The sequence below is a fragment of the Buteo buteo genome, chromosome 4 (assembly GCF_964188355.1).
Source record: "Buteo buteo chromosome 4, bButBut1.hap1.1, whole genome shotgun sequence".
Classification (NCBI taxonomy): domain Eukaryota; kingdom Metazoa; phylum Chordata; class Aves; order Accipitriformes; family Accipitridae; genus Buteo; species Buteo buteo.
In genome coordinates this window covers 65,890,227-65,917,174 of record NC_134174.1, presented here as the reverse complement: position 1 = coordinate 65,917,174, position 26,948 = coordinate 65,890,227, and the positions used below count along the sequence as shown (strand labels likewise).

The following is a 26,948-nucleotide window of genomic DNA, read 5'->3' as shown; positions in this document are numbered from 1 at the left end:
GGGGTCGGCGGGACTCTCGGCTCATCCGATGTAACTTGTAGCCCAGCGCAGCTTCAGGATTCCCCCCGGTCCCCGTCCCCACGCCTGTCTCAGCTGCCTCTTTCCCCTTGCCTTTGCAGAACCGCCAGACTTTCGACAGCCTTACCTGCCTTAGCGCCGCGGCCGAGGATGGCTCCCAGAGGCTCCCCGGTCCCCAGCCATGGACCGCGGCCCCCCGCTCCCCGGAGGTGATGCCGGGCAGGACCCCCGCCTGCACCCCGGTCCCGGAGCCGCCGCGTTCGCGGGCCGACGAGCGCCGGGCCAGCCGGGACGACCTCTCCTGCGAGGAGGAGGAGGAGGGCGGCGGGAAGGAGGAAGACGGGGCGGCGTGGCGGAGCGGTGGGACGGGCGCCGAGAGCCTCTTCCAGCTGGATGGCGAGATAGATATCGAGCAGATAGAAAACAACTGAGGAGGGAGCGGGGTCCGCTCGCCCCCGGGGTCGGGGGGCTGCCGGCGGAGCCGCGGAGGGCTCCCCGCTGCCGGCGGCCGGGTTTGCGGGGTCCTGCCACCGCTCTCCTCCTGCCAGCTGGAGGGGACGAAGCAGCTTTGCCAAAATTTCATCAGGTATTTAGAGCAATTTGTGTGCGTGCGTGTGTAAATCTTGAAATTCTTTGTAACTACTGTAGTCAGAGATCAGCTAGTCGGAGGAAACCGCCTGCCCGACTGGGGAAACCAGGCACAGGGATCGCCAAAAACTCGCGTTTAGCGAGTAAACGGCTTTTGCCAACGTAGGGTTGGAGCTGATGGGGCTGGCCACGCTCCCCCGGGTCCCACCTGCGCTTGTTCGGAAAGGGATGCACAAGGAGAAACCACCACCCATGGGACTGGAAAAAGTGGGGGAAAACCAGAATATTGAGATTTGCAAACCGAGCACCGGCCGGTGGCTGCAGGGGCGGCTGCGGCTCCTCTTCTCCTGCCGCATCCCGCGCAGCCCCGGCACCCCCCACGTCCCTGGCAGTGCCGTGAGAGGGAAATCACAAAAGTGAAGTGTTTTGCTTAAATTTAATAACGGTAAGAGCTGGATTTTTACTTCCTTTTTTTTTTTTTTCTTTAATTTTCCTTTTCCTAATAAGGAATTAAAGGGACCCCTGGCTCACACAGCTCCAATGCCGGTGGCATCCGCAGCAGCGCTTGGCGGGCGCTGCCCGAGGATGCTCAAAAGCCTTTCTTCCCTATTTTTTTTTCCTTCCCAGTCCCCTCAAACCCATCGGGGAAAAAGCCCCGATCAGGCTCGGTGCCACCCTCGCTTGGGTTCCCAACACCCAGTTTTGAGCAGGGCTGGGCTGTTTACCCATTTTCCAGCAGCTGTGCCCGCTTTGCTACCCGAGGCACGGCTGCCACCCTCTTTTTTTTTTGGCTCTGTCTTACTGTGAAGGGGCTGTGCGCCCGAGGCACGCCGCGGGGTTACTTGACAAAAAGTCAGCTGGCAAAAGGCTGAAAATCCAGGTAGCAGCACTGAAAGCTTTTTCCTCTTCCTGTGCCTTTTTTAAGCACAGATAAAGTGGTGACCATTACGTTTGTACGATATGAATTCTCTTTAGTAAAAATAAGCTGTCCACTTGCTAACAGGTTTAGAAGGACATATTTTTTTTTCGCCCATTTTTTTGTTTTGGTTTGTTTGTTTGTTTAAAGCTCTAGGAAAGCTGTACGAGTGGCTTCCAGCATCTTCTGCAGGTTCCCTCAAGCTCAGGGTTTACTTCCCGAGCTCTGTAAAAGCGAGAAAGGAAAAAAAAAAAAGTCCTTGATACCAACAGCAATTGAAGGCATGATACTTTTAGCAGGGTTTGGCACCCCTGTTGGCAAAGCTTTAGGAGTCGATAACTCAGAAGGGGCCGAGAGCCACTGGTGCAGGTTTTATTCATCATTTCTGGTTATGTTAGTGCACTTTTTTTCTGCGGTGGTTCGGGACGCGTGTGGCGTCTCCCATCACAGCGGAACCCATCAGCCATTATATAGCTTTATCCCTGTCCTGGCACCGCAGAGGCTTTGCTCGCTGCAGTGCCCACGTCCTCTCCCTCCAGGCCGGGTTCACGGCAGGCAGGGCCAGCCCCAAATATTTAGGGAAGGGATAACGGGGATGTCTTTTCATTCCGGGGAACCCTCCCGTTCTTTTGAAGCGTCGCTCGATGCATCGTTTAAAAGAAAATACAACCTGGCTTCATTTTTAGCCCTCCTGTAGTGGAAGGCGCTGCCTGTCGCAGACATTTGGGGAGGGTCCGGCCGCGCCAGCGTTGCCCCAAGCTGCTGTCCCCCCCCTCCGGTCCGTGTCCCCGCAGCGGCACAGCCACAGCGCGGTTCTCGGCTTTGAGTCTTCCCGAAGCTCGATCCCCCCCATCACTGACGCGTTCCCCCGCTGGCCACGGGCACCTCCTCAGCTGCCGACTCTCCACTGACCGAAAAAAAGGGCAAATTCACCCAAATCCATGTCCGGCTGCTGCCGCAGAGCTCCGGGTGGGCTCTCGCATGCGCATCACCGGGGCTGTAATTCCGAAGGGCTTCTGTTTTCTTTCCAAGGGCTGCTACCGGTGCCATGCTAACCCCTCCCCGGTAGGAAGGTGACCAGTGGACCACTACCCAGCTGTACTCGACGTAGCCGTAGCATTCAGTTTACATACAGCACAACCCGTTTGCCTTACTAAAGACGCTTCTCCAATGAGTCGTGGCCTTACACTGGGCACGTTAGCGTAGGCACAGACTACAGTTAGCGACGGTTTTGAGGCCACGGTGGTGTTCTGTTGGGTATTTTGTTGTTGGGTTTGTATGATTTCATGTACTTCTTCTCAGTTTAAGAAAGCCTTACTCTTTAAATTTTTTTTTTTTTTCTCTCTCTCTGTAGAGGTAAAACATTTGTGGATTTATATATATATAAATATATATATAAATAAAGTAATTAAAAATATTAAATATAATATAGTATGTGCCTCAGATTCAGGGGACATCCTGTTGATTGTAAAGTCAGAAGTGGCGTTGCTCCCCGGCATCAGGAGATCTGTACCCTACGCCCGCAGCGGGAGAGCAGGGCATCCCCCCGGGGGTCCTGCTCTTGGTTTGTAAAGGATTTCACCTATTACAGACGCTTTGGTAACCCCCCCGGCAAATTCCTGCCGGCTGTCAGAATGTGATATTAAAGTAATATGCAGACAAGGGATGCTATTCCTTGCTAGGTAGCTAAAACAGGCTTATTATCGTGAAGAGACTCGGTTGCTTGTCCAAGGCGTGACCCAGTCTGGCCAGCAGCCGTTTCAGGATGACAGCAAGCTGTGTCAGCAGCAATAAGGGTTCATCAACCTGAAAAAAACCAGAATTTAATAGGAAAAGTCTTAGCACGTGCACGGGGAGTTTGCTGTGTGTTTGCAGATGCAGCTCGTTGAGCCTGTTCTATGAAAGATTACATTAAAAAAAAAAACCAAACAAAAAGAAGTATTTGTAAAATAGATTGTAATTTTTCCACGTTATAGCATAGCCTATTTGGCCAATAAAGTTGTGTTTCAAGTGCATTGTTTAAAAGCTCCTGGCTGAACAGGCTAACAGACTTACGTAGGATGTTATAGGATTGTAGCAGTGCTTTACAGCGTTTATGGGTTTGATGTTCAAGAAATCAAAAGAAGAGGATGGCCAAAAAAAAAAAAAAAAACCACCACAAAAAAGAATTATAAAAAAAAAAAAAAAGCCTTCTGAAGCTATGACCTGTAGTAGCCAAGTCTCGCTGGTAATTGCACAAGCGCAGCGGGACGCGCGCGTCCCCGCGGAGGGGCTGCCCTCTCCCCGGGCGGGCGAGGAGGCTGCCCACTCGTACCCCCTCCACGACTTGATTGCACTAGAGCAGCTCAGTCTCAGGAAATTGCTTGTTACTTTTACTGTGTAAATAAAGCTTCCTGGTTCAATAACCCCCGGCCGGCGTCTCGCCTCTCTGTCCTGTCCCCGGGGCCGGGCGCTGCTGCGGGGGTCGAAGGCGCTGGGGACACCCCGTGCCCCTCGGGGGCGTAAGGAACAGTCGGGTTGTGGGACCGGTTGGAGTTTGATGGGACAGAACTGGGTGCGGGAGCCCCCACATCCCTCTCCTTTCTTGGAAGGGGTCTGGCTGCATCTCCATGGGTGCTGGGGAAGTAGGAGGGGTCCCAAAAATGGGTGTGGGTTGGGAAAGCCCCTGGCTGGGACCCTCCATTGGGGTGGCCGTGTTAGAAACAGTAAGGGTGTCTCAGCCTTGGGTTGTGCCTGGAAAACGGGAATTTTGTGATGTTCACGTGCAGGCAGACGTGATGCACCCCCTCCCCGAGGCAGGGGGACGTCTCCCATGGCCCCCCCAGCCTGACGCTGGCTGTTATTTAGCTGTAACGCAGCCGAAGAGGTAACAGCGAAATGCAAATCAACATTTAAGTGCCAAGTAACACCTTATGCTTCGTGTTTAAGGACAGACGTAATGCCCCACCCCTTAAAATAAAATCTAAACTCAAGCAAGGCAAGAGCCCACAGCAGGGCAAGGGCACACAGTGGCTGTTAAATAAAATCTTGGCGAAACAGGGCGATACCTCCCTACAGCCTTTGTAAACCAGAAAGGAAAACGGCTGCGTTTCCTTGAGCGAGCAAACAGTTTAAAAAGTTTCATGACAGATGGCAGGATGTTTATCTGCCTAAACTTAATCAGATTGAAGTGATAGGCTTAGTATACTAGAACAAAAAGGAAGAATTATAGGATAAAAAAATTCTCTGTGAGCCGTCACAGCCCTGACGTTCGACCAGGGTTTGCGGCATCCTTCGCATGTGCACGGATGCACACAGTGCTGTACACTTTGGCTGAACGCTACCCAGAGGATAAAAAGATACAAAAACAGACCAAAAAATTGCACTAAGGTCATTTTCCCAGATGTGGTTTATTTTATTATAATTTAATTTCTAGCCCACTTTCCCCTGCTGTCCCCAAGGGGTGCCTTGCAGCTCAGCGGCCAGCTGGTAATTCTGAAAAACAAGGATTTCCAATATTCGCAGGCTGCTCCAGGACACGGAGCATCATTTTGGTGTCCTTCAGTGACCGGGGTCATCCTCAGCTGTTGGAACTGCTGGAAATGTAGCTGGAATTACCGTTCACTTCCCGCTTGCAAATGCAGAAAGCAGCAGCTGAATGCAGACAGTGGCCAGAGCACGCTGCCTGAGCATATGCGTATATAAATATATATCACACATAGATAATTGCATACCTTCCCACGGTCCCGTGGGAAGTCTGAAGCAGGTTAAAGCCCAAACAGTCTTGTTCCACTACAGTCTAAAGCACAAAGTCTTGCCCAAAACCCAAGGGGCTGCAGAGCTGCTGACGTGCTGGTTAAAAGGGGATTTTTGCCTATAAAAGGGTGACCCTTGCAAATGCTGGCAAGCATCGGTGAAGCGGGGCAGAGGATGTGATGGAGCAACTCCCAATCTCTAATTCTGCTCCCTGGTTCCAGCTCCTATCCCTGCCGTGCTCTTGCTGCGTGCAGCATAGCCAGGTGTTACCATGCATGCTGCAATACCTGCGCTGCAAAACTGTTGGGTGAGTGAGAAACTAAAAACTCTGGGGTTCTGCTGGAGTGCCGCAACACCCAGCAGAAGGGTGAAGCTCATTTTAGCAATGCTTATTCTGATTAGAAAAAAAAAAAGACAAATCTCGTGTCCGTCCCCGTTCCATGGAGCATCACTTGGCAGCCCTGCACATGCTGAGCACTCCCTGGCAGCAGGATGGGGCTGAGCTGGGGCCAAACTGATGCGGCGGGTGCTCAGCAGGTAAGTGGTGCTGGCTCTGGCGCAGGATCAGTCCCGGGGGATGTTCAGTGAGCAAACTGGGTTCACCCCATTCAGGTGGCTACAGCCATCAGGCAGTAATGTATACCTGTGTGGTTTTGGTACCCAGGAAAATGGGAGGAAAGTTTAGCAATGACTAGTGAGAAGGAAAGAAAGCAGCTGAACATTTCCATGTAGTATTTATAAAGCAGAATTTATAGTTGTGGCAGGAGGACTGATGGAGCTGGTGCTTTACTGAGACTGGTTCCCAGCTGGGACTGGAAACTTAAAGCCAGGAGGGCCAGCATTGGCTGGAGCCGAGCTGCCCGTGCTGGCTTTCACGGCAGGGATTTTAATGGGGAAGGGTAGGAAACCCACGTTACCCTCCACAGCCATGTCTGCCTGCGAGACCTGCAATGGAGAGAAGGAAAAGCCGGTCGGTCCCATGGCCCTCGCCAGCTTATTCCAGCCAGGGAAAAGCATTGCGGATCCTCTAAGCATCCCTGCCAGCGCTGATGTGACTGAACACAAAAATAAATGGGCCAGATCCACAGGACGAGGTTTATTCCCGACAGGACAGCGCGGTTATTCTGTAATGTGTCACAGCGTTAGTGGATTCCCGAGCCCTAACCCGAGGCAGTGCCGGACAGGGGCTAATTGTGGCAGAAAACAGTTACCAGCTTGCCAAGGGTGCAGGGGCTGTCCCCCTCCCCAGGGTTTTGTGCCACCCATAGCGAGAGGCACACACAGGACCCTGCAGAATGGGGCTGGGCCGGCGCGCTCCAGGGCTTGGTGGCCTCCATCGCTCCTCAAGGACATGCCCCATCCCATCACAGGCACCCCAAAAGGCACAGTATGGGCAAGTTAAACAGAAAAGCCTGTTCATGAAGGGGTGCTGGGTCCCCCGTTTCCCACCCGGGCACCTCCAGGCTGGGTCCCTGGCGTGAGCGAAGAGTTAAAAGGGGGGTACAGCCCCCCGAGCATCGCCCGGAGGAGACAGAGGCTCCTCACCCACCACCCTCAGGGCTCCCCTCGGGCAGACAAGGCTCAGCCCCAGCCGGGGAAGAGGCTGGCGCTTTTGGGAGAGCTGATTTTGCCTGCACTGGCATGGGCACGGCACCAAGGGGAAGACACTCAAGACGTGCTGGAGGACAGCAGGTTCAGTGTTCCCTTTGATGAGGTCAGTAGATCGTTTTAGTACCGTTACGTGAATTATTTAGGAAAACGCAGGCGTTGACCACCCTGGGCAAGGCTGGGTCTGGGTCCGTTAACGTTGGATGGAGGTGGGAGAGGACGAAGCGGCTTCGCGGAGGGGCTGCGTGCGAGGCCTCGTCCCCGTTCCTTCCGATCGCCCACGGCACCGTCGGTTTTACAGCTGCTGGAGGATGATGTCAACCGCTTCGGCGAGGTTGTTCACGTACGCATCGGGCTTCACGTGGGGGTGGTTTTCGTCGCAAGGCCTGCAAAGTAGACAGAAGGGCATGGCTGAGCACGGACAGGTTCCCGACCAGGTCCCATGTCCCTGGTGGTCCTGCTGCTGCTGCGCCCACGGCAGTGCCCAGGTGGCCCCAGATGGAGCACCCTCAGGAGAGCCTGGCCTTCACATTCCTCCCTCTTCTGTTCTTTTTTCCCCTTTTCCCCCTTCTCTCCCTACCTCCCCCACACCCACGTCTTTCCTGCATGCAACAGTAGATCCCATGTCCTTGTGCAGCTGGGCTGGGCAAAACTTCACAAAGCCTTGTATGAAAGACAATCTACACGGTTAACTAACTAATCCAAATTAATGCGCTGCATTTTACATGGCACTTCTTCGTTCAGGCAATAGCAGTATCAGACAGGGATCGCCGGGAGGACACTTTGCTGCAAGCCTAGGATCCTACTAAACTTCAAATAATTATTCTCCCATAGTTTTTCTCTAGAAATAGGTAAAGAAAAGAACTCACTTCTGACCCAGAGACATGAAAGGTCTGTACATAGCTTCAGCAAATGGGAGGGCTCTGTCAGGGTTTAATTTTGCAGGATGACAATCGTCTTGTAAATCTAACAGTGGGGGTTTCAGACGCTACCATGAAAAGGGTCAGACTCACCCTCCACTGCAAGTCACCACCCCAAAGCAGAGCGGCTTGAAGCCATTTTTTGCCAATAATTTAATTAGAAGTACTGGCCTAACGAGGCACAGATGCACAATCCTATTTTACTGATTCAGCAGCATTGCTGGGGGGGGGCAGATGTGGGAGGCAGAAATTTTCCAGACCTCGTGGTCCTGTTATGGCTCTTAGGCTGAGAAACCCAACAGCTGCTGAAGAGAAAACATATGTATTTTATACGCTTAATGGCTTTCCTTTGGGAAAGAGATGAGAGCCCTAATGTCCTCCTCCCATCTCTCTCGCTCCCTGTAAAGGGCAAACCTTTATTTAGCACAGACCGATTTCTCAGTGGGGAAGATGCATTTCCCATCGGATGCATGGGAGGCAGAGAGATCATTATTATTACTATTATTATTATTATTTATGATGTGCAGAATTTGGTGAGCACTTGTCTGCACAAGTACCAACTTATTTCTTCAGTTCTAGCACTGAAGCTCCCCAGGGCTTTTTCCTTTCTGTTCATTTTTCAGCCATGATCTTCACGTCTGAGCACACAAGCTCCTTGCAAAGGCACGGCCTCTTTCAGGAGCTCACGCTGCTTGAGATCTTACTTGCTGCAAAGGTACAGTATGCAACAAGGAAAGATAAGACACTGATATTCAGCTTTCCTTGTGTCACCTGCAAAGCTGTGCCTGGCACAAGGACAATGGCTCCATGAAATGGACTCTACGTTGGTGCTGGCTGTCATAAAAGCATCTTATTTAAAAGGTGGAAGGTTATTCCATGGGTCTTTTTATTTAATTATCCAAGTTCTATCTCATTACAGGGCTAGGGTGCAATAAGAACAGTAATTATGATGGTTTTTAGGTTTTCCTCAACTGAAGAAGAATTTCGATTGCTGAAGGCAGAGCAAGTTATAATACACAATGGAGAAGAATCTTCAAATATAAAGCAAGTAAAAATCCAGTATGTATCCACCCCTTAGGTGGCGATTATTGCTCACCCCCTGATTTAACCAAGTAGCTTTTATGAATACAGAAATACCTTTGGGAGGATGTGATAAAATACTAATTTCTTGGCAATAACCCTTAATTTGAGTGCAGATTTTTAAAAAGTAATGAACAAAACTTCTTCCTAGTCTACACCCTGAATAATGTTTCTTTCCTAGCTTATATGTTAGGAGAAAAGTTTAAGAACTCCTTGAAACAAACGCTTCTACAAGAAATTTTCAATTACACAGCACTCTGATCTATTAAAAGAATTTTGTGATTGATATCTGTGCTGACTATACAGAAATCCACCTGTAACTCAGCTGCTAAATGCCAGTCATGAAGAAAATGCCCTGTATACACTAAATGTGTGCTGCAGAAGGGGTGGCTGTATAGATATATATATACTGCAGTAAAGCAAATTAGGAAATGAGGTATTTTTACCCATTTGCCCAAATAACGTGTGAAGACAACACACAGGCTGGCCAGCCACCAACTCCTGGCTCCAGTGAGGTTAAAACCCCCCTTAGCTCCTGGGGAGTTACGAGTTCACCCCTGCGCGTTGCCCAACCGCCCCCCCCCACCCCACAGGACCGCTGGGGTGGACGTGGGCTTCATTTTTTTATCTGCTAACCCCTATTATTCATCCGAGCCCGATTATTTCTCTTCTGCTTTGCAGTCTGATACCCTACAGGCTTACAGCCGGGAACCCTAAAATACCCTTCTGCTACCGATGCTGCAGCCAGCCTCGCTCACAACGCTAGGGTTCCGATAGTTTTAATAATACTTCACTGGTGTTATCCAGAAGAAAAAAAAGGGAGGAATACGCAGCCCTTACGCAGCAGATGTGTCCCCTGAAAGCAGACGGGGTGCAGCAGAGCCCAGCGGTTCAGCAGGTGCCTCCCTTGCCTGGCCCGGCTCCAGCCAGGACCCCACTTCTCTGCCGTGGTGGGGACCGGACCGGGGACACCGCGCCGTCCCCACGCCGGCCATCCCTACCCCCGGGCTGGAAAGTGTACTTCATTTCAGCCCGTGGCATATTTTGGAGTTATACTTTTAAGGCATGTCATATGTCTTAGATTACCTATACGCTCATCGCTGCTAAGTGGCGGGGGGAAATGCAATAAATAAAATTGTCTGAACTCTGTAGGAAAGCAGAGAACTGGAATAAAACACACTTCCCTGCTCTCTTGCCTTCTCCTACGGCCATGCCAAGGAGCTTTTCCTCCTGTCAGTGCCACCCCAAGAGCTGTTTCATGTGGCCTCCTCCTTTGTCTCGCAGAACGCTTTGTAGCTCACACAACTGCACACAAATAGCCAAGCGATGGCTTTTTTTCCCCTCTCTAGCTCAGTACTGCTCTTTTAAGCATCTGTCGAAAGGAAACTGCAAGCAATAATCCCCCAACGCTAATGCCAAGAAGCAACGCTCCAAATGTAGCAGAACAATTCAGGAGCCCGAGTCTGGGTGCCAGAAGTGAGGCAGAAAAGAGAGCTCTGCCATAAAAACCTCCGGGCAAACCCAAGATGCTGGAGGATGAGCCCTTCTTCTGCCGTCCGAAGGGAGCGGAGACCGTGGCTCTAAGCCAGCCTCTCCCCTGGGGCATTGGGGCTGTTTCCCAGGAGAAACCCCCAGTTCCTGAGAGTTTTAAGATACCCTTCAGTGGAGCACTGCTCTGGAGCTCAGCCCCGACGTCCTGGGGGTTGCTCTGGTGCGTCAGAGCCTCCCTGGACAGGACCACCAGGTGCAGGTGGAAACTTCAGCCAAGAGCAGATCTTGCTCTCATGGTTTCAGCTTGGCTCCTCTTCCAGTCACAATGACCCTTTTTGCATTGCACGATGGCAGACGTCACAGCAGCAGGTCACAAAACTGACAGTGGAGGTTACTTTTTAGAACTTTTCTCTTTCATGTTCCAGAAATAAATAAAAAAAATCTAAAAATATCTTTAATTTGCTAGGTCAGTTGAAGAATAAACTTGCATTGAGCTAACTTTAAGATAAACTCCTTCCGATTTTTTTTTCACATGGGACGCTGGTTACAGAGAAGAACATAAATCAAAATGACAGAAAATTATATTCTGTAGCTGAATATTGAGCTGTCAGCAGTCTTGGCCAGTGCACAAACTCACTTGTGAAAAATCAACCACAGCCTTGGGAAACACTCTCTTTGGTAAAGCAGGACTCCTTGGAGGGTCTGAGCACCACAGCCCGGATGCGTACACAAGGAACATTTTCCAGCCCAAGTTGGCCATGACAGCTGTGAAATGTGGCACTTCATTTCTGCATCGCCTCTCCATGGCCACCTTGCTGGTATATGAAGTAGTCAGGGAAAGAAGTGGCTTAGCACAGGGACCCTCTGAAATCCAGGGTGGTCCTTCTTGGTCCCTACAGGGACACGTGATCTGCGCCTGCCCTTCTGCACACAGCGCAATGTTAGGAAAATATATTCTTCAAATGAAAAAGTCATCCAAAATGATCTGTACTTTGTAACACATTAAAGATATGAAGTATCTTTAGCACGATGCAACACAGACAGAGGTCTTGAGACTTGGTAGTTACTCACGTCCATCAAATCATCCTCAGGAGATGACTAAACATCCTCCTCTCCCAGGGACCATTTATCACTGTCAGTGCCGCAGAAGCTGAGCAGCTATCTATAGCCCCATGTGTTCTGAGCCAGATCCTCCGCCCATACTAAACTGGTTAGTTCAGATCAATGCTTCAGTCTGAGACATCAAGGAAGCAGCAGGGTGCTGCAGAAAACTGGCTCTGCAATTTTAACTCTTCACTCGGTCACTTGATAAGAGAAGCTCCAGCATGATATCAGGGCTACTGACTAGCAGAAAGCGATGGCTTCCTCCTGGTGAAGCATAAAACCAAATCCTAGATCATAAGGGGCAGTGAAAAATCAACTTCTGCAAGAATGAGAAGGTTCACTTACTGTCTAGGTCAGATTTCCACTTGGATAGGTCTGTTCTGACAAGCTAAATTCCCTACCTAGACTCAGCTATCAGGAATGGTCTTGAATTGCCCTGACCTGCTATGTAATTTTCTGCGATGGTTCACCCGGATGCAGCTGAATATCCGTGAGGGATGAAGGGATCTACTAGGAGTCTTTAAAGTGAATGAAGCAAATACATGCAGAAGAGAGCATTGCTAGGGACAGCGTAAAAAGATGCTTCAAAAAACACAGACTTTGAGTTAACCCTTTTCTTTCCCATACCAGTTGGGATTCCGGGTTTAGTCTGTGGATCACGGTGGGCATCAGGCACCGCTGGCAGTCGGCTCTGAATGGCACTCTCCTGGGGGACCATTTCTGCAGAGAGAATTGAAGCTGCAGAATGTCCGTGAAGCAAAGCATGTGGCTGGGTGCCGGAGGTGTCCTGCCAAGCTGGGAGCCAGTCGTCCCACTGGGAGCAAGGAGGGGGTGTCTGACCACCAAAACCTCACATCATGCTGTCCTAGGAAACTTCACGTACCACGTGGAATGCCTTTCTCAGCGCCTCGCTTGTGCTTATTTCCAACAAAACATATGGAGAACAAAAAGGAAACAGCTGGATTACTGCGTGGACAAAATATTTAGTAGATAAAAGTCTAAGTGGAGGTAGCTGACACGGATAGTCATGGCCACAGGAATGGAAACAGCCCCAGAAACCAGATCAACCTGAGACCTGCCGAAACTTGACTTCAGAGAACAAGAGCAGATGGGGATTGATCAACACATGATCAGTATCACAGGTTAAAATTAGCTTTTACATAGTTCTTTAAAAATAGGGGTGGGTAGGAAAAACACCACACAGGGCCAAAGTAAGGCACAGAAGTTAATTTGAAAAAGACAAACGATCTCACATTCCAGTGTACAGAGCTGCAGTCATTTGGCAAACCTGATCTGTAACGCTGTGTGTCCCATGATGGCTGACCTTTCCAGCAGCACAGCTTTCTGCGAGACAGCAAACCCCATCCCACAAACTCTCCCTTTGTTTGTACAAGGGATCTCTCTGTGTCACCACACAGACTTCCCACTAACTGCCCAATTAAACAGCATATACTCCTGCTGCATAAAAGTAGATAAAATAGCTTGAAACCATTTCTCCTGACAGTGTATTCTTCGGGGGCTCTTACCATGGCTGTAAAATATGTGACACAGAGTTTAACAAGACTTTCTTTATGAGGAATGTAAACAGACACTGTAACCTTTGCTGGTTTCTTTGGACAGATGCACTAATTTCACTTGGTGCCATGAGTGAAACTCTCTTTTTTGTGAAAGGTGCAATTTAATCAGTTTGGCACCGAAAACCCAAATAAATCACAATGACTGACAGCACATTGATGGGTTAGCTGATGAACAGCTGTAGAGCACGTTTCCTGACGTTACAATGAGAGACAAACCTGCACCAAAGCCACTAGATGCGCCCAGTGTTGGAGCAGGTTCCAGAACTTCCTATACCTGGACCCCGTATCTTGTGTCACAGACAGATCTCCCTGGAATAGGAAGAGAGACTTTTGTGGTTAAAAAAACAGATTTTGGAGAGCTGCTGTGATGGTGTGTGTGACCAGAGCAGAAGGTTGTCCTCACAGAGCAGCTAGCACCTTCCTTTGCTTTGTTGCCATCGTTTGGGAAGATGCTTTTGCTCGGAGAGGTGGGCACCATCCACAGAAACTCCTAACCACAAGCCATGCAGCCAAGGATACCTTCTACATTGCTGCAGAAGTTGGTGGCCTCTAGAGACAACCTTGCCATGCCAATTCCTCCTGGCCAACACACCTGCAAGAGCTCCAGGAAAGCAAACCCGTGACAGAGCAAACCAGCATCCTCCACTGCTCTTCTCTTGCCTCCCAGAACTGCACACACAGCTAATTGTGTTTAATTGCGACTCATTTAAATTCAAGCATCCACAAACAGGTAGAAATTAACAGCCAAATTGTTTGCTAACACCTGAAGGAAGTCTGTGGGCTTGCCTCTTAATCGTTCCCGTTTATGTTAAACTGCTACAGTTTTAACTGAGCGGAATAAACCGGCTTAGGTGCAACACTTCTCCAGGCAATATACCTCAACATACAGGAAAATACTAAGATTGAGGGGATAGGGAGTTATCTTCCCGCATAAATTACCTAAAAAACCCAAACAACCTTGGCAAATGCTAGCAAACATTCCCTAGATCTTTGCTTTTCTGCATTTCAAGGTACTTCCTGGGGTGAACACTCGTACTTTTCAAATGTACATGTGCTGAAAATTTAATTTGCAGTGTTGTAGTAATTTGTTCGTTTCTAATCAGTTGGCTGCACGGTGATGCTCTAACTAATGAGCTCAGAGACCCAATTCCAGAAATAACTGCTTAGAAGAAGATGCTGAGAGTACTGGTAGGGCTAAAATAGGTGTATGGGGGAGTGCTTGGTGTCCCTGCTGCAGTTTGCTCTGTCAGGTCTTCCACCAGATCTTCTACCAGGTCTTTTTAAACTGGCACTTGCAGCACTGAGATCTGATGGAAGACATCACACCAAGGAGGAGATCAGAAATGGTGATCATAACTGCAGGTTCAGGGAGAGCAAGTGGGGCTTCATCAATATACAGAAGTAAAAGGAGTGGAGGTGACCGGGACAGATCACAAACTGGAGGCTGGCAGTGGCAAACTTCGGTGGATATTACATATAAAGCTTGGGAGAGGATCAACACAAGCATTTTCAATACTTCTCTTCACGGGCATGACCTTTACTCACGCCGGTTGTAAATTATCCCTTGAATAATCCCAATTCCTGCCATTTCTGCAGGATACACCACACCAACCAGCCGTTGAACATACAACGCTGAGGAAGCGGATGACGCAGGCAGTTGTTTTCCTCCACCCATCCCTATTTATTTTCTCTCTCAGGAAATACAGCACATGTGAACACGCCAGATTAAGAGCTTTGGAGATTAAAGGTCCTGAAAGTCTTTGTATGGGCTGTGGATAGGACATATACAGATTCATCTTAAGTAAGAAACAAGCATGAAGAAATGCAGGACAGTGATGGGAAGACATGATGCAAAGTGCTGCCATTGGGACAGAGGGTACTGTTGGCTAAATACTCTCATGTGATTACCCCAGAGCATGAGATTTTACCAGAACTAACTTATTTCTACCACCTCCAACACCCCTCAAGCAAAAATGCACTGGAAAGTCAAGCTGGTTTGAACAAATATTTAAACAAGCAGAGCACTGGTGTTCAGGCATCTGGGCAGCAATTTTCCTTGTCAAAACTGCAGATCTCGCTCATCTTGTAAAAAAGCAGTTCACCAGGGGCCAGGCATTAAAAGCGTTTGTACCAGCGTTACAGTGGAGGAGAGGGAGCAGCACACATGCCTGTTCTGGTTTTGGACGGGTTCCCAGCCGGCTTGTCCCTGAACACACGTGGCCTGGGGACAGCTGGCGTTGCAGGGAGAGCTGGAACCTGGTGGCCATCAGGATGGTGAGACCCTCAGCCAGCCCCTTCTGCCACACAGAGCTCTGGTCCCTTCTTCTCTGCCCACGCTGAAGGCATCGTATGGGCGCTGAGCTGGGACCTACTGCGGTCCCATCCACCCCCTGAATCCAAAGGTTAAGCCATCATGGCTCAAAAGCCAGTCTTGCTCCGTGCTTGGGATGATGGATACTTGATCGGACTCCTCAGAGAAGACTCAGGTGGAAGGGGGTTACTGCAGTCATGACTGCCATCCTCAGCCTCGTGGGAACCATTTTAATTCAGCTCACGCTGTGAGGGTGTGTATTGGTAATATCTGCGCAACATACTCTGTTAGGCCAACCGATACAGCTAGAGGAAACAGATAAACTTTTGAGAACACGAAATGCTTCTGCCTCCGCAGAGGTGCATAGTCACCTGGGTTTCCCCTGTCATGCCGGCCCAGACCCATTTCACCGGCGTTGTCTATCCAAAAGCAAGATGCTGTCCCCAGGCTGGTCACCTGAATCTCTTCAGGAGCCTCCTCCTCAGGACAGACAGATCCCTCTGAGGGGAAAGGGAAGAGTATTCATCCCATGTTCATTCTGCCTTCTTAGATAACAAGTCTGGATAGGAAATATCCTCTGGAAGAGATGATTTTTTTTCCTAGTGACTCTATTTAAAACAGATGATGAGCTCATAGCCCAGAACCAGTTCTTCGACAGCCAGGGTTAGGTGTAAAGAATCTGGTCTAACTTTTAGATAAAGTTTAGATAAAGTTAACCGAGATAAATACTACCTCTTGCATTACTGCAGACAGCAAGCACATGGCAGAAACAAACCATATATGCCAGGCGTGTTTGTGTAAGTGCAACGGCCCCCAGGCTGGATGGGGGTGGACTGGGGGATCAGAAGCTCTGCACTGTACATATGGATGCACCTAGTGCTGCAATGCAAGTAGAGCACAGCTGTTTTCAATAAAAGCAAGTCTCCCTCTCCCCCTCAAAAGTTAAATGCACATTCGCTGTTTGCTGAGAAAACCTGAGAACTGCCCCTGCTTTGCCAAACTATCCAGTCTAACAGGGTGTTTGCAAGCACTGTGAGACTCAACTCTGCCTGCTTGGATTAATTACTGATGACCTGCATGGCTTTGCCAAATGACCTTACTCAATTCAGTAGAAAATAATTTTAAATGCCCCTGAGAAAGAATTTGGACGTAAATATTTTCTTTGTGCATATATACAAACAGATGTGCATCTTAAAAGCAACTGATGCATTAGCTATTAATGGGACTTAATATTACACGAGAGTGGGAAAGATTAATTTCAAGGGCTGAATTTGAAGCTCAGTGGCGCTCAGGCATTTTACTCTGATAGGCACTTTTAAAGACCTTAACCTAAGAGAATATTTCATTGCTTTCCTTTAATACATTGCTTACAAAATCCATATGTGTAAAATGAATGCTGGCTTCTGCATTTGCAAAGCATCGCACGGAGATTTAAGTTGCAGAACTCTGGCAGATCCAGATACTAGCAAGAAAGGAGCTTTGCAGATTATAAAAGAAAGAAGTCTTAATTTAAGATTTCAAATGCTGTTTGGAGAAGTTTAATTTTAAAAGTATTAGGCCAAATTTGCACTGATAATGTAACCCTCTAAACAAGACACTCAAAGATACAGTATTAAAAGACTCATTCTCACCAAACAAGAATTGGAGCTATCCTAAGCAGAATAATATTTGTCTTCAGATGGTGCTCGCTAAATCAGTCTTAATTTTAAATGAGAATGAAACTATGAGATACCTGTGCCACTCCCAGGAAAGCCAAGCAGACAGACACGCATGCACCCACCTCTCCTTCCAAAGGGCAGGAACAGCCAATTCATGCACGTGTTGGGAACCAGTACCTCCCTGCTCCAAAACCGTTCTCATGTGAGAAGCCAAAAAAGCACCTACCCTGGAAAATTAAGGCACGCTCTACAACTTTGGCTGCAAAGTTGCTCAGCCCAGACAAGGCAATGCCACGGTCCCACAGCAACCCTGGCACAGCAGGACCGCTCCACGGTGTCGCTGTCTGACTTCTCCTCCCAGACCAGATAGGAATATTAGATCTGACCTCGTTACACTCAAGGATGTCAGGAACCCCCCTGTTTCTAAATATACTCATGCTATTAACTGATATAAGGAAAGGGAATGATGTTGAACTTCTACTACAACATCATTTTCTTCTTTTAAATAATACATTTCCATGGATTATTCTGAACTCTTTCCAGCCTCTGCCACTGGCTGTTATAAAAGCGGGGATTACATGAGTAAGGAAAATGGCTCCATGCACATCACCCAGACAGCAGCTCCTTCTGGTCCTCTGGCGTATGACTCCCCAAAGGTGGCAGCCCACAGAGCTATTTATTTTTCAGAGCCTGCATCAGCTGCCCGAAGTGACAGAGCTGATCAGCAGCTTTGCTTTTTGTTTTGTTTCAGTGATGAGAAAACCAGGCCTGCCTGGCAGCTGAGTGGGTAATGAAGTAAGCCTTGTGCCAGTGCCTGCAGCCTCTGGGCTACTGTATGGGGCCGTTGGGGAGCGAGCTCCTAAATCCAACAGAAAACAATACAATCTTGTACAGATCAGCAATAGGAAGCCCACATTTGATCCCTTTTCTTTTTTAACTGGCAACGGAGATCTGAGGCTAGGCTACCTCCCTCCAGAGAAATGCAGGATGTCCTCTGTTGGTTACGTTCACAAAGATGGGAAGCTGTTCAAAGAATGATGACATGCTGCATTTATGGACCGTGCTTCATCCAAGTATCTCAAGCTCTTCAGAAGCGTAGCAGGAAACGTGCAGCACCGCTGCCCTGGAAACACGCTTACTGCAGCTGCGCAGGGAGGCAGCAGGGACGGCCGCGGCATCTTCCTTCTCCTCCTGGCTCTCTTCCACCTGGTCCTCTCATCAGGCAGGACACGGGAGGAAGCACTGGGCTGAGGAAAGCTAGCTAGCACATTTTTCAAGGTGTCAAACCACGTCTATGTTTGTGCTTAAGAACGGATTACGGAAAGTATGCTAAACTAACATTGTTAGTGTAACGATTAAATCCCCAGTGCTCCTGGCGCTCAGCCCTCTGCTTGGACCAGGAGAATAGCCCAAGGTTTATACCCACTTCCTTCCAGCTTTGAGTTACAGCTCCTCAGATGAAGGTTGCTGGTGTGTCCGACTTGCTGTGTGCTGTACAGCACACGCTTAGTGCAGACTCAGCATGAACCCCTGGCCCTGCTGAAGTCTTCTAAGAGTTTTGTCGAATACCTAGTGCCAGTCAAGTCAACAGGGATTTTGCTCTACGTTGTCAAATAAATAATCCTGAATTTGAAACAACTGACTAATGAATACCGGGGTTTGAGCAGTAAAGCATTCGGGACGCTTGGTTTCAGCTCAGGGTGTTGCACCTCGTAAGCTCTGCACAGTAAGGTCTGTGTCCTGTGCTGAACTTGCACAGCCTCCTGCACCATCTTCTCCATTGGTCCCTGGCTGCCACTTTCATAAATATAATGGCTAATAAATACTGGGGTCACCTCCAAATAGCTTCTTTCACTTAGGTTGTGTGTGACTGACTAGATACTTCCCATAGCAGTTTATTGCTGGCTGTTATTCACACATGCAAACCACAGCCTAAACCCACAACATCATCCAGACTCCGACACTACGAGTTTGGTACCGCACCTCGCACGCTCAGAACAACGGCATCAGGCACCACCATCTCTTTGTTTTCAGACCCTGCCACATTCATCCTCGTAAGGCTAAGGTGGTTTCCGAGTCAGTTCTTCACGAGCTCCAAGACCTAGAAGCCAACAATCAGGCTGTGCAAGGTGCCCAGAAGAGCTGTGAACGAAAGGGGGGCCCGGGGGAATGATACCTTCACTTCCAGTGCAACGCAGGATGCAGGATTTTTCCATTGCAGGTATTTGACCTCTCCCAAGGGAACTCTGAAAGAGTCTGCAAGTCATGGGAGAGCACACAACTGCATTTCTAATGATGGCCTCAAAGCACCAGTAAGGCTATTGCAGCAGCTCAGTTTCCACTGCTGTATTACTTGCTTAGGGACAGTACTTAGTATTTCTTAGGATCAGACTGAACTTGGTACATTTCTTAAATATTAAATCAATAAAAAAGACTTAGAGTTTTAAAGCAGAGGAGGAGAAAACGCAAATAAACAGGAACGGTAGCATGGAGACTGCTTTACCTTCTTGGTATCTGTAGTATTTGCTTTTATCTGAGCATTTCTATGCAGACTAGTTTCCTCCCTTTGCATCAGCTTCAAGTGAAGAGTAAACCTTTAGACAATGAAAGGCCCATAATACTGGTTTTAGCTGTGGACCAGCTGCTTCTGTAACCCAACCTGGCTTGAAATGAAGTTTATTGACACAGCATGCTTGATACCTTTGAGAAAATCTACCACTTAAAATACTTCAAAGGATCACTTTGTACTGGAGGTGGAACAGCCAAGAAGACTGTATTCTCTGCACATATTGCTAAATTCTTGCAAGGCATCTTAAGGTGAAGATATTTGTCTATGAAATTAAAAATAACCCAACAAACCCAATCCCTTTCAAACTGCATGCAGGACAGCACAGAGCAATCTGTGGAGGGCTAATCAATCCTTTCTGCTGTTTTTTCCCAGCCTACAATGAAGCAGTAGCTTGAAATGTAGGCTTGGTGTGTTTGTGCTCTGTGGGTATATAACAAAGAAATTTTTGAAACAAACCACTCAAGCCTTGTGTGGAAAGGACTTCACTAGATCATAAAGAGAGAGACTTCATCTTCATTAAGTAAAACATTAAAGGAAATGTTCTAACTTACAGCACCATACATTAATGCTCAGCAATGTAAGGGGTTTAATTGCCTGTTGCTTTCCCACCATAAATTACTACCTGCAGCTAGTGGAAAACCTTCCTCCAGACCTGTTTATGCAACTCACTCCCATTTCATACATTCACGCTGGATGGAAATAGCAGGGCAGCCTGGAGTTGTCCAAAGTCCATACAAATGGGCATGTCTTGAGAAAGCAATGAACATTTAAGGATATCGCACATGTTTGGTGTAAGCTGTTCCAAGTTGCTGACTACATATGCAATACTCTGCAGGTTTTATGACTGCATATATCTGAATTTAATAATTAGCCAGTACAGGTTAAAGATGTCCTGTAGTGACCTAATACACAGTGGGACAGGACATATCCATCAACCCTCCTTGTTTGCAGCTGAACAATATCCACATCCAAATACACGCACAAAAATTTTTCACTCCCAAACACAAGGTGGTGTCCGCCTTCTACATCCTCTACGATTTTGTAACATCGCTTGAAAAAAATGCCTGAGAAGATGCGCGTGTGCCCCCAGAACAGCTAGAACCTGGTGCCTGTGGGGAAACACTGGTGGGAGCATGCTTTCCTCCATGTCCCCTCGAAGTCTGAGCCCTGACTCCTAACAAAGTCCAGTGGCCAGCTTCACTGCTCTGTAAAGTCAGGTGTGAAATCCTCTTATGGGTCACAAGAGCAGGTAAATCCCGAGGAAGAGTGCTAACTCCAACCCAGGCTTGAAGAATCTCAGCATGAAGAAAAAGCACTGAAAAAAAGCTACCTAGGCGTCCTTCTTCTGCAAAACCTAACAAAATATTGATTTAGCTTCCAAAGAGGAGGCTAAAACCCGCAGGCTGTGCAAATCCTAAAACCCACAGGTCTGGCAGCTGCCACCCGCACGACCCTTCACTTTGGTTACGCTTCAAGAAGTCATTTTCCAACCTTCCCTTATGGAGATCTACAACACTGAGGAAAAAACAAAGTAAAAACATCTATATCTTAAAATAGCCCTCTGAATTTACCAGAAGGATAAGCTGAGTTTTCTCCAACATTTAGGAGGTCTCTTGGTTACTCTGGGTATTCTGGTGTAGGAATATTTTCCTGTGGTCTGCATCCGCCTTCATTCTTTTGCTACCAAACCCCCTTTTTTATACTTCTACTTTTTGCCCAATTTAACATCACTAAACCCAACTCTAGGCGGATGTGGACTTCAGGCTTCCACAAGTACATTGCTTTTAGCGTGGAGACGCTATTCACTTGACACTTCTCCCTTGGGCAGTACTGGGTTGCCATTCCTGGGTGCCCCATGGGTGTGTATTTGCCACATGCCTGCACTCAGAGCCCTGGATTTCTAGAGAATGTGCTTTTGATGTGGACTCTGATACGATTTGGTTGGTAGCTACCTATACTTGATTATTCATTAGTATTAAGTAAGGTCAGACAAGCTCCCGAGGTACCGCAGGCAAGGACACCGCAGCAGGCACATGCTGTTTCCCACCTGATGGGACCCACAGGATGTAACACCCACAAGGTGAAGAGAGGTTATTTACAGGAGAAAAATTTGGGTGAATGGCAACCAGGTTAGGATGAGCCAGCCCTAAAATCTTACGCAACAAACAAGCAAACAAAAAAAAAACCAAAGGAAAAAACAGGCATGTGGCTTGGGAGGGCAGCTATCTCTGTTGTGCCCCTGGTTTTAACTCTAGTTACAAACAATGTGGGACATTCTGCAAAATTAAAATTACAAAACATAACTGCGGATAATTGCTAGAGGCAATCCGCAAACTCTGACTTTGAATGGCATCTGCCTGAGTCCTGGCTCCAGCGACTACACTATATTCCCTAACTCTGGAAGTCACTTGTCCAGCCTTTAGAAGTAAAATGATGTGTTAGTGATGCTCCAGCCAGGTTTGCTGGAAGACTTTTATCTTCTGCCTAGGACTAAGCACTTCGGAAAAGCTCTCCATCCAGCCTGTGACCACTTACAGTTTCTGAAGCTAACTCTGCCTACATCACTGTAATCTGATTTCAACTCATTAGCCTTTATGGTAGCTTGTATCCTACAGCAGTCTTTCACATGTCAGCATACTGACTCCAGACAAAGACTTTTTGTGCTTTTGCAGCTAACCCAGCAAATACAGCTCAGAGAATACTGAAGCTCTGGAAACTCCAAGAAACCAACTAATATGAAAAAGGGTGTGAAAAATGTTTAATTAAGATTTAAACTGGGGTTCTCAGGTAATTATCAGCAGATCATAGTAAATACTATGGTGAAATCATGCTCTACGGAAAATTATTTGCTGCTGAAGACGAGCCTTAAGTTAATGTTAAACCATGCTGCCATTCACACACACGATTTTAATAACAGCTGTGTCCTCCCCAAGAAAGGACACTGCCTTCTTTGGTGGAGGGGGCTGGAAATCAATAGAGCGACCTCTCCATTGCTGTGTAGCTAAAGCAACCCATCTCATTCGCTCTCCAAGCCTGGTAGGCTTCCAGAAGACAACGCAAGGGAAACCCACCCACGTGATAAGCCCTAAACGAGGCTGTAAAACGCAAGCACGGCTGCGAGCTGGAACCGGCGGCGAGCCAGCCCCCAGCCCAAACTCCAGCAGTGCCGCTGCCGGGGTCCCTCCGGAGCGGGGCACCAGGAGGGCTGAGCACCGCAGGGCTGCTGGCACCCGGGTCCCCAACCCCAGCCCACCTGCACCCGCTGCCCGCGGGGACTGTGCTACGCAGGGAGCATCTCACTTTCCCGAAGGCTGTCCTCCAGATGGCTGCTGGATCGAGACTGGCAGCGTGATTAAAAACAGGTAGAAAAATGAACGTTTGGTGCCTTCCTAAGCTAAATTGAATAGCCCCTGCCAAAAGCAGCCAACACGCGTACAGAGACCTTCTCTTTTCAATTTACTATAATCTCTTGAGGCTTTTATACCAACTACCCAGTAGTCATTACCATGCATTACTTCACAGGAGGAATAAAACTTTGTTTCAGCTGGCCCACAGATATTCGCAGACTGCTGATGCCCTGGCAAACTGGCAGAGGCTTCAGGGGCTGGCCACAACAACTTCACTTGGGATAATGGCTCAGTTCTCTTGAAGGAGCAAGAAAAATTACCCATCGGAGAGACACAGAAATGCAAGGTGCCATATGGACCCGAGTGTCACTACTCTGAATCTGGGAGATGCTATTTAGATACAAACCCAAAACAAGAAGCCAGAATCCCAACCACTTTCCCAAAGGATTAATTAAGGCATCCTCCTCCCAGCCCCCATTCAGAAAATCTGGCTGGAAACTACGTAACAGCAACTGTTTACCCCATTAAAGCTATGCAGTAAGAAAGGACAGCCTCCTAGAGCTTCCCACAAATTCGGGCAAGATAAACATCTTTGTTACAAAGCATGAGCCTCTCGAGTTTTATTGACAGAAAGTGTCAGAGAATGGGAGCTGCTGAATCCAGCCTCTGATTAGCAATTAAACTCTTTGAGAGGGGCAAGCCTCTGGGCAGCAGTGCCCTCCCCATTGATTCATAGAAAACCTTCTCACATAAATTAGCCATCCCCGTGATTTTAATGCTTGGGTATGCCCTTGACAAAGGAGCCCTCGCAGGCTTCTGCGCAGCCATCGGCTCCGGCCTCGCCAGCTTGGAAATCTTGGCGGGGGTCCAGAGGGCTGTAGACATAGATCTGTGTCCCCTCCCTCGCCGCACTTGTGCCCTCCCGTGGGGACAAGCCCTGGGGGTCCTCTGCGCAGCCCCAAACCTCCGCGGAACCTCCTGGATGCCACGTTGCATCGGGTTCCGTCCGTTTGGCTCGAAGTTGCTTAAAGCAAATAGCAAATGGGTCTTGTTTCTGCAAGCACGGGAGACGGGCAGGGCCCGTGCGTGGATGCCGTGGAGCTTCCCGGCTTCCCCGCGTGCTGCGGGCTGGGGTCCAGCCTCAGGCACCCCCCAGGAGAGACACCCACCTCAGCCACCAACGCCGTGATTTATGCCGGCAGACGGAGGCGAGATCGGAATCAGGTATTTTCTACGTGAAGGGTATAACATAAAACCGACGGGCTATTCACGTCACCGGCCCATCTCCCTAATTAAAAGCCGCAAGACTCTGAGCTCGGTCTGAGCGAGCGATCAATCCTCCCGACACAATGTGCCCGCAGAGACGTTTGCAGAACACGTCTGACGCTGCCGAGGGCTTTGTTTCCCCCGCACCTCCTTCTCTGAGCATAAAAAGCTGCGATTGAAAAGTCCTGGTCCTCGGAGGGAGCACTGGTTTTTATCAGATGGTAACGATGAGTACATCATGAAATCATTTAATAGTTCTCATTAAATGCGTTGCTGGAGAGCAGGCCTGATTTATGAACGGCATGCCGTGGGTATAAATAAGCTGCACTTTGCTTGTAACACAGCTGGTCAAGAAAATTAATGTTTTGTTTTCCATAACCTTTGTACTCTCCCTTCCTCTGCTACTATGGCAAAGCTCAAGGCGTGTAACTTGATCGTTCTCGGGAAGAGGACACATGTCCAAATGCCTCGCACGGGCTCAACCCAACAGCGGAGAGGCAGGCTCCCCAAACACAGCCCTGCGCTCCGGCTTTCCCAAAGCCACCACCCTTACACGTGGATATACCTCCCTATTTCAAAACAAAACCCCAAAGTGCTTAAAAGCAGACTTGCCTCTTTTGCGTTTGTGCTGGAAGTGCTGCTGGAACAGCGTATCCTGGTAAGTCCAGGTCCAAGAAATACTGATATATTTAGCACTACCGCATAACTTTCCATCTTTAAAAGCCTAGTATTCCTTTTTTTTTTTTTTTTTTTGTGCCCAGTGAATAGGACAAAAGCCACTCAAACCAGATGAACATCCGTCTTTAGAAGAGAGGAAATACGGGGCCATTGAGACAGGACAGTGGCCAGAGACACTTTTTAATGCTTATATTAACCATGGCACCTAATCCTGAGCAAACACTTCATCAGCTGCATAATGTTTTTTCAAAAGACCTTTTAGTCCCAGCACAAGGTGTACACTGTGCATGTGATTGAGCACAGGGAAAACTGCACTTTCAGGGCAGACAGATGTGGAGGAGGCTTAGCAGAAAGTCAATTTAAACAAGGACAGAGAGAAGGGCTTTGCAATCATATGGTTCACATCTGGAATTTACAGGCATGATAATTTTATAACCCTCTCCTTACGGTTTTGAAGCAATGCAATATTCTCCTTCACTTTCCAGTCTAAGCAATGTGTCATCGCTGCTGCAGGGACAGGGCTGCAAGAAACACCCTCGTGCATCTGACAACTTTATGCAACCCCGAGATTACACACCATGCTATAAAAAAGGTAGCGGGAAGCTTGCAGAGCCAGTGAGGTGCATACGGGCACTTGTATTTCACAGGTATTAAAACGTGAAGTTTTAAAATCAAAGAGGAAGACCCAGTTTCAGTTTACTTCTGCTCACAGCAAGTCCCTTTATATCTCATTCAGAGACCCTTCTGGTTGCTTTCATGGTTTATATGAGCCTTTCTTCATAAAAGCCACTTTCTAGTGACTTTATATACTTCTTTTCTGGTTGAAACCAAGAAACCTCTTACTCAACTAACCATTTTTCATGTGTACATAATAAATGAGGCTGTAAAATCACTGCAAGGAGAGATTCTCAGGGAGGAGGACTCAAAGCACTGAGACAGCCAAGAACAAAACAATGTGAAAATCACCTCCAACCATAGCAGGAAATGTGAAAAAGATTAATCTCTTTTAAGACTAATATTTTTACATTTCCACAGACATAGCCCCAGTATGGTCACAGCTGCGTGCGTATTCCAGGCACTAACTTTGTGCGGGGACTCACAATCTGCCTAAAACCAAACCTTAGCTATCATCAAGCTTAGTTTAGCCGCATATTTGGAATCTAAACCCAAAGAAATTAAGAGCATTTCCTTGGGAGGCAACACAGATTTTGGCAACTGCTGTTGCGTTTTAAACATTTGAAAGTAATTGCTAACGCACAAAGAAACTGGAATTGAGGAGAATTTTCCCCAGGTTGGAGAGCAGTATTGGTCTCCAGTCCAACGGCTATTGAAAAGTCAATCAGTCTCAGGCTAACATGCCCTACACAGATGACAGCACCATTCCCAAAATACGGAAACCCACTGACACATATATGCATTAGCATTAATGTTACTCATCTTGAATGTCTGTTTCTCTGTAGATGAAGAAAATTCATATTCAATTATCTTCCTTTAAAATGATACATAAAGCAGGAAGACAACTTATTTCAATAGGAACAATTTATTGGACCAATTTATAGGGTATATTTATTCATAAGACAAATTTTTGCTAGGCCTGGTGATGGATTAAGATGAATCTGACCTAAAGACTCTGGCTCTTCTCTCCTACTGGTTTCTGTCTCGATAATTAAGAAGGATTTAATTATTTCTTGGAATTTAGTTATGCAAAAATGTATCAATTTTGCAGAGGTCATTAACTCCAGGGTTTCCACTGAGCCACAGTGATTCCATGGTTGATCCTGAGTTGATGCAGCTCCAAATCTCATTTTTCCTGGTATGAACCTCTGTTTCATTTTATTGCTGTTTGGCTTTATGAGAGAGGCTGGGAAGGAATGGAGGACATGGAGAACCTGCGCTTGCCTCTGACACTGGCCTGGTGCGTGACCTCGGGTACATCACTTTGCCTTTCCGTGTATTGGTTTCCCTAGCTGAAACATGAGAGTAACAATACTTTGCTCCTTTGTGTGAGCACTTTGAAACTTCATTATGAAAAAGTCAGATATAGAAGAGTGAGGTGGTTCCAGCCCCTTCAAGATTAAGTGG

The 26,948-nt window shown here is 47.9% G+C and overlaps 2 protein-coding genes across 3 annotated transcripts in view; one reads left to right on the top strand and one right to left on the bottom strand.

Moving 5' to 3' along the window:
* FAM53B (family with sequence similarity 53 member B) overlaps positions 1 to 2,949 on the top strand; it is a 51,258-nt gene extending 48,309 nt beyond the window's left edge. The window contains exon 5 of the mRNA XM_075026581.1: positions 120 to 2,949. Within this exon, the coding sequence (XP_074882682.1) occupies positions 120 to 449 (330 nt within the window). The 3' untranslated portion in view covers positions 450 to 2,949. The remainder of the gene's footprint in view (positions 1 to 119) is intronic.
* A 650-nt stretch (positions 2,950 to 3,599) lies between these two features.
* The window catches only part of LHPP (phospholysine phosphohistidine inorganic pyrophosphate phosphatase), a 91,943-nt gene continuing 68,594 nt past the window's right edge, over positions 3,600 to 26,948 (bottom strand). For both annotated transcript variants that reach the window (XR_012650187.1, XM_075026582.1), the window contains one exon: positions 3,600 to 7,251. Coding sequence is in view for 1 of the 2 variants with exons in the window: in XM_075026582.1 (XP_074882683.1) it covers positions 7,161 to 7,251 (91 nt within the window). In the remaining variant the exon portion in view is untranslated. The remainder of the gene's footprint in view (positions 7,252 to 26,948) is intronic.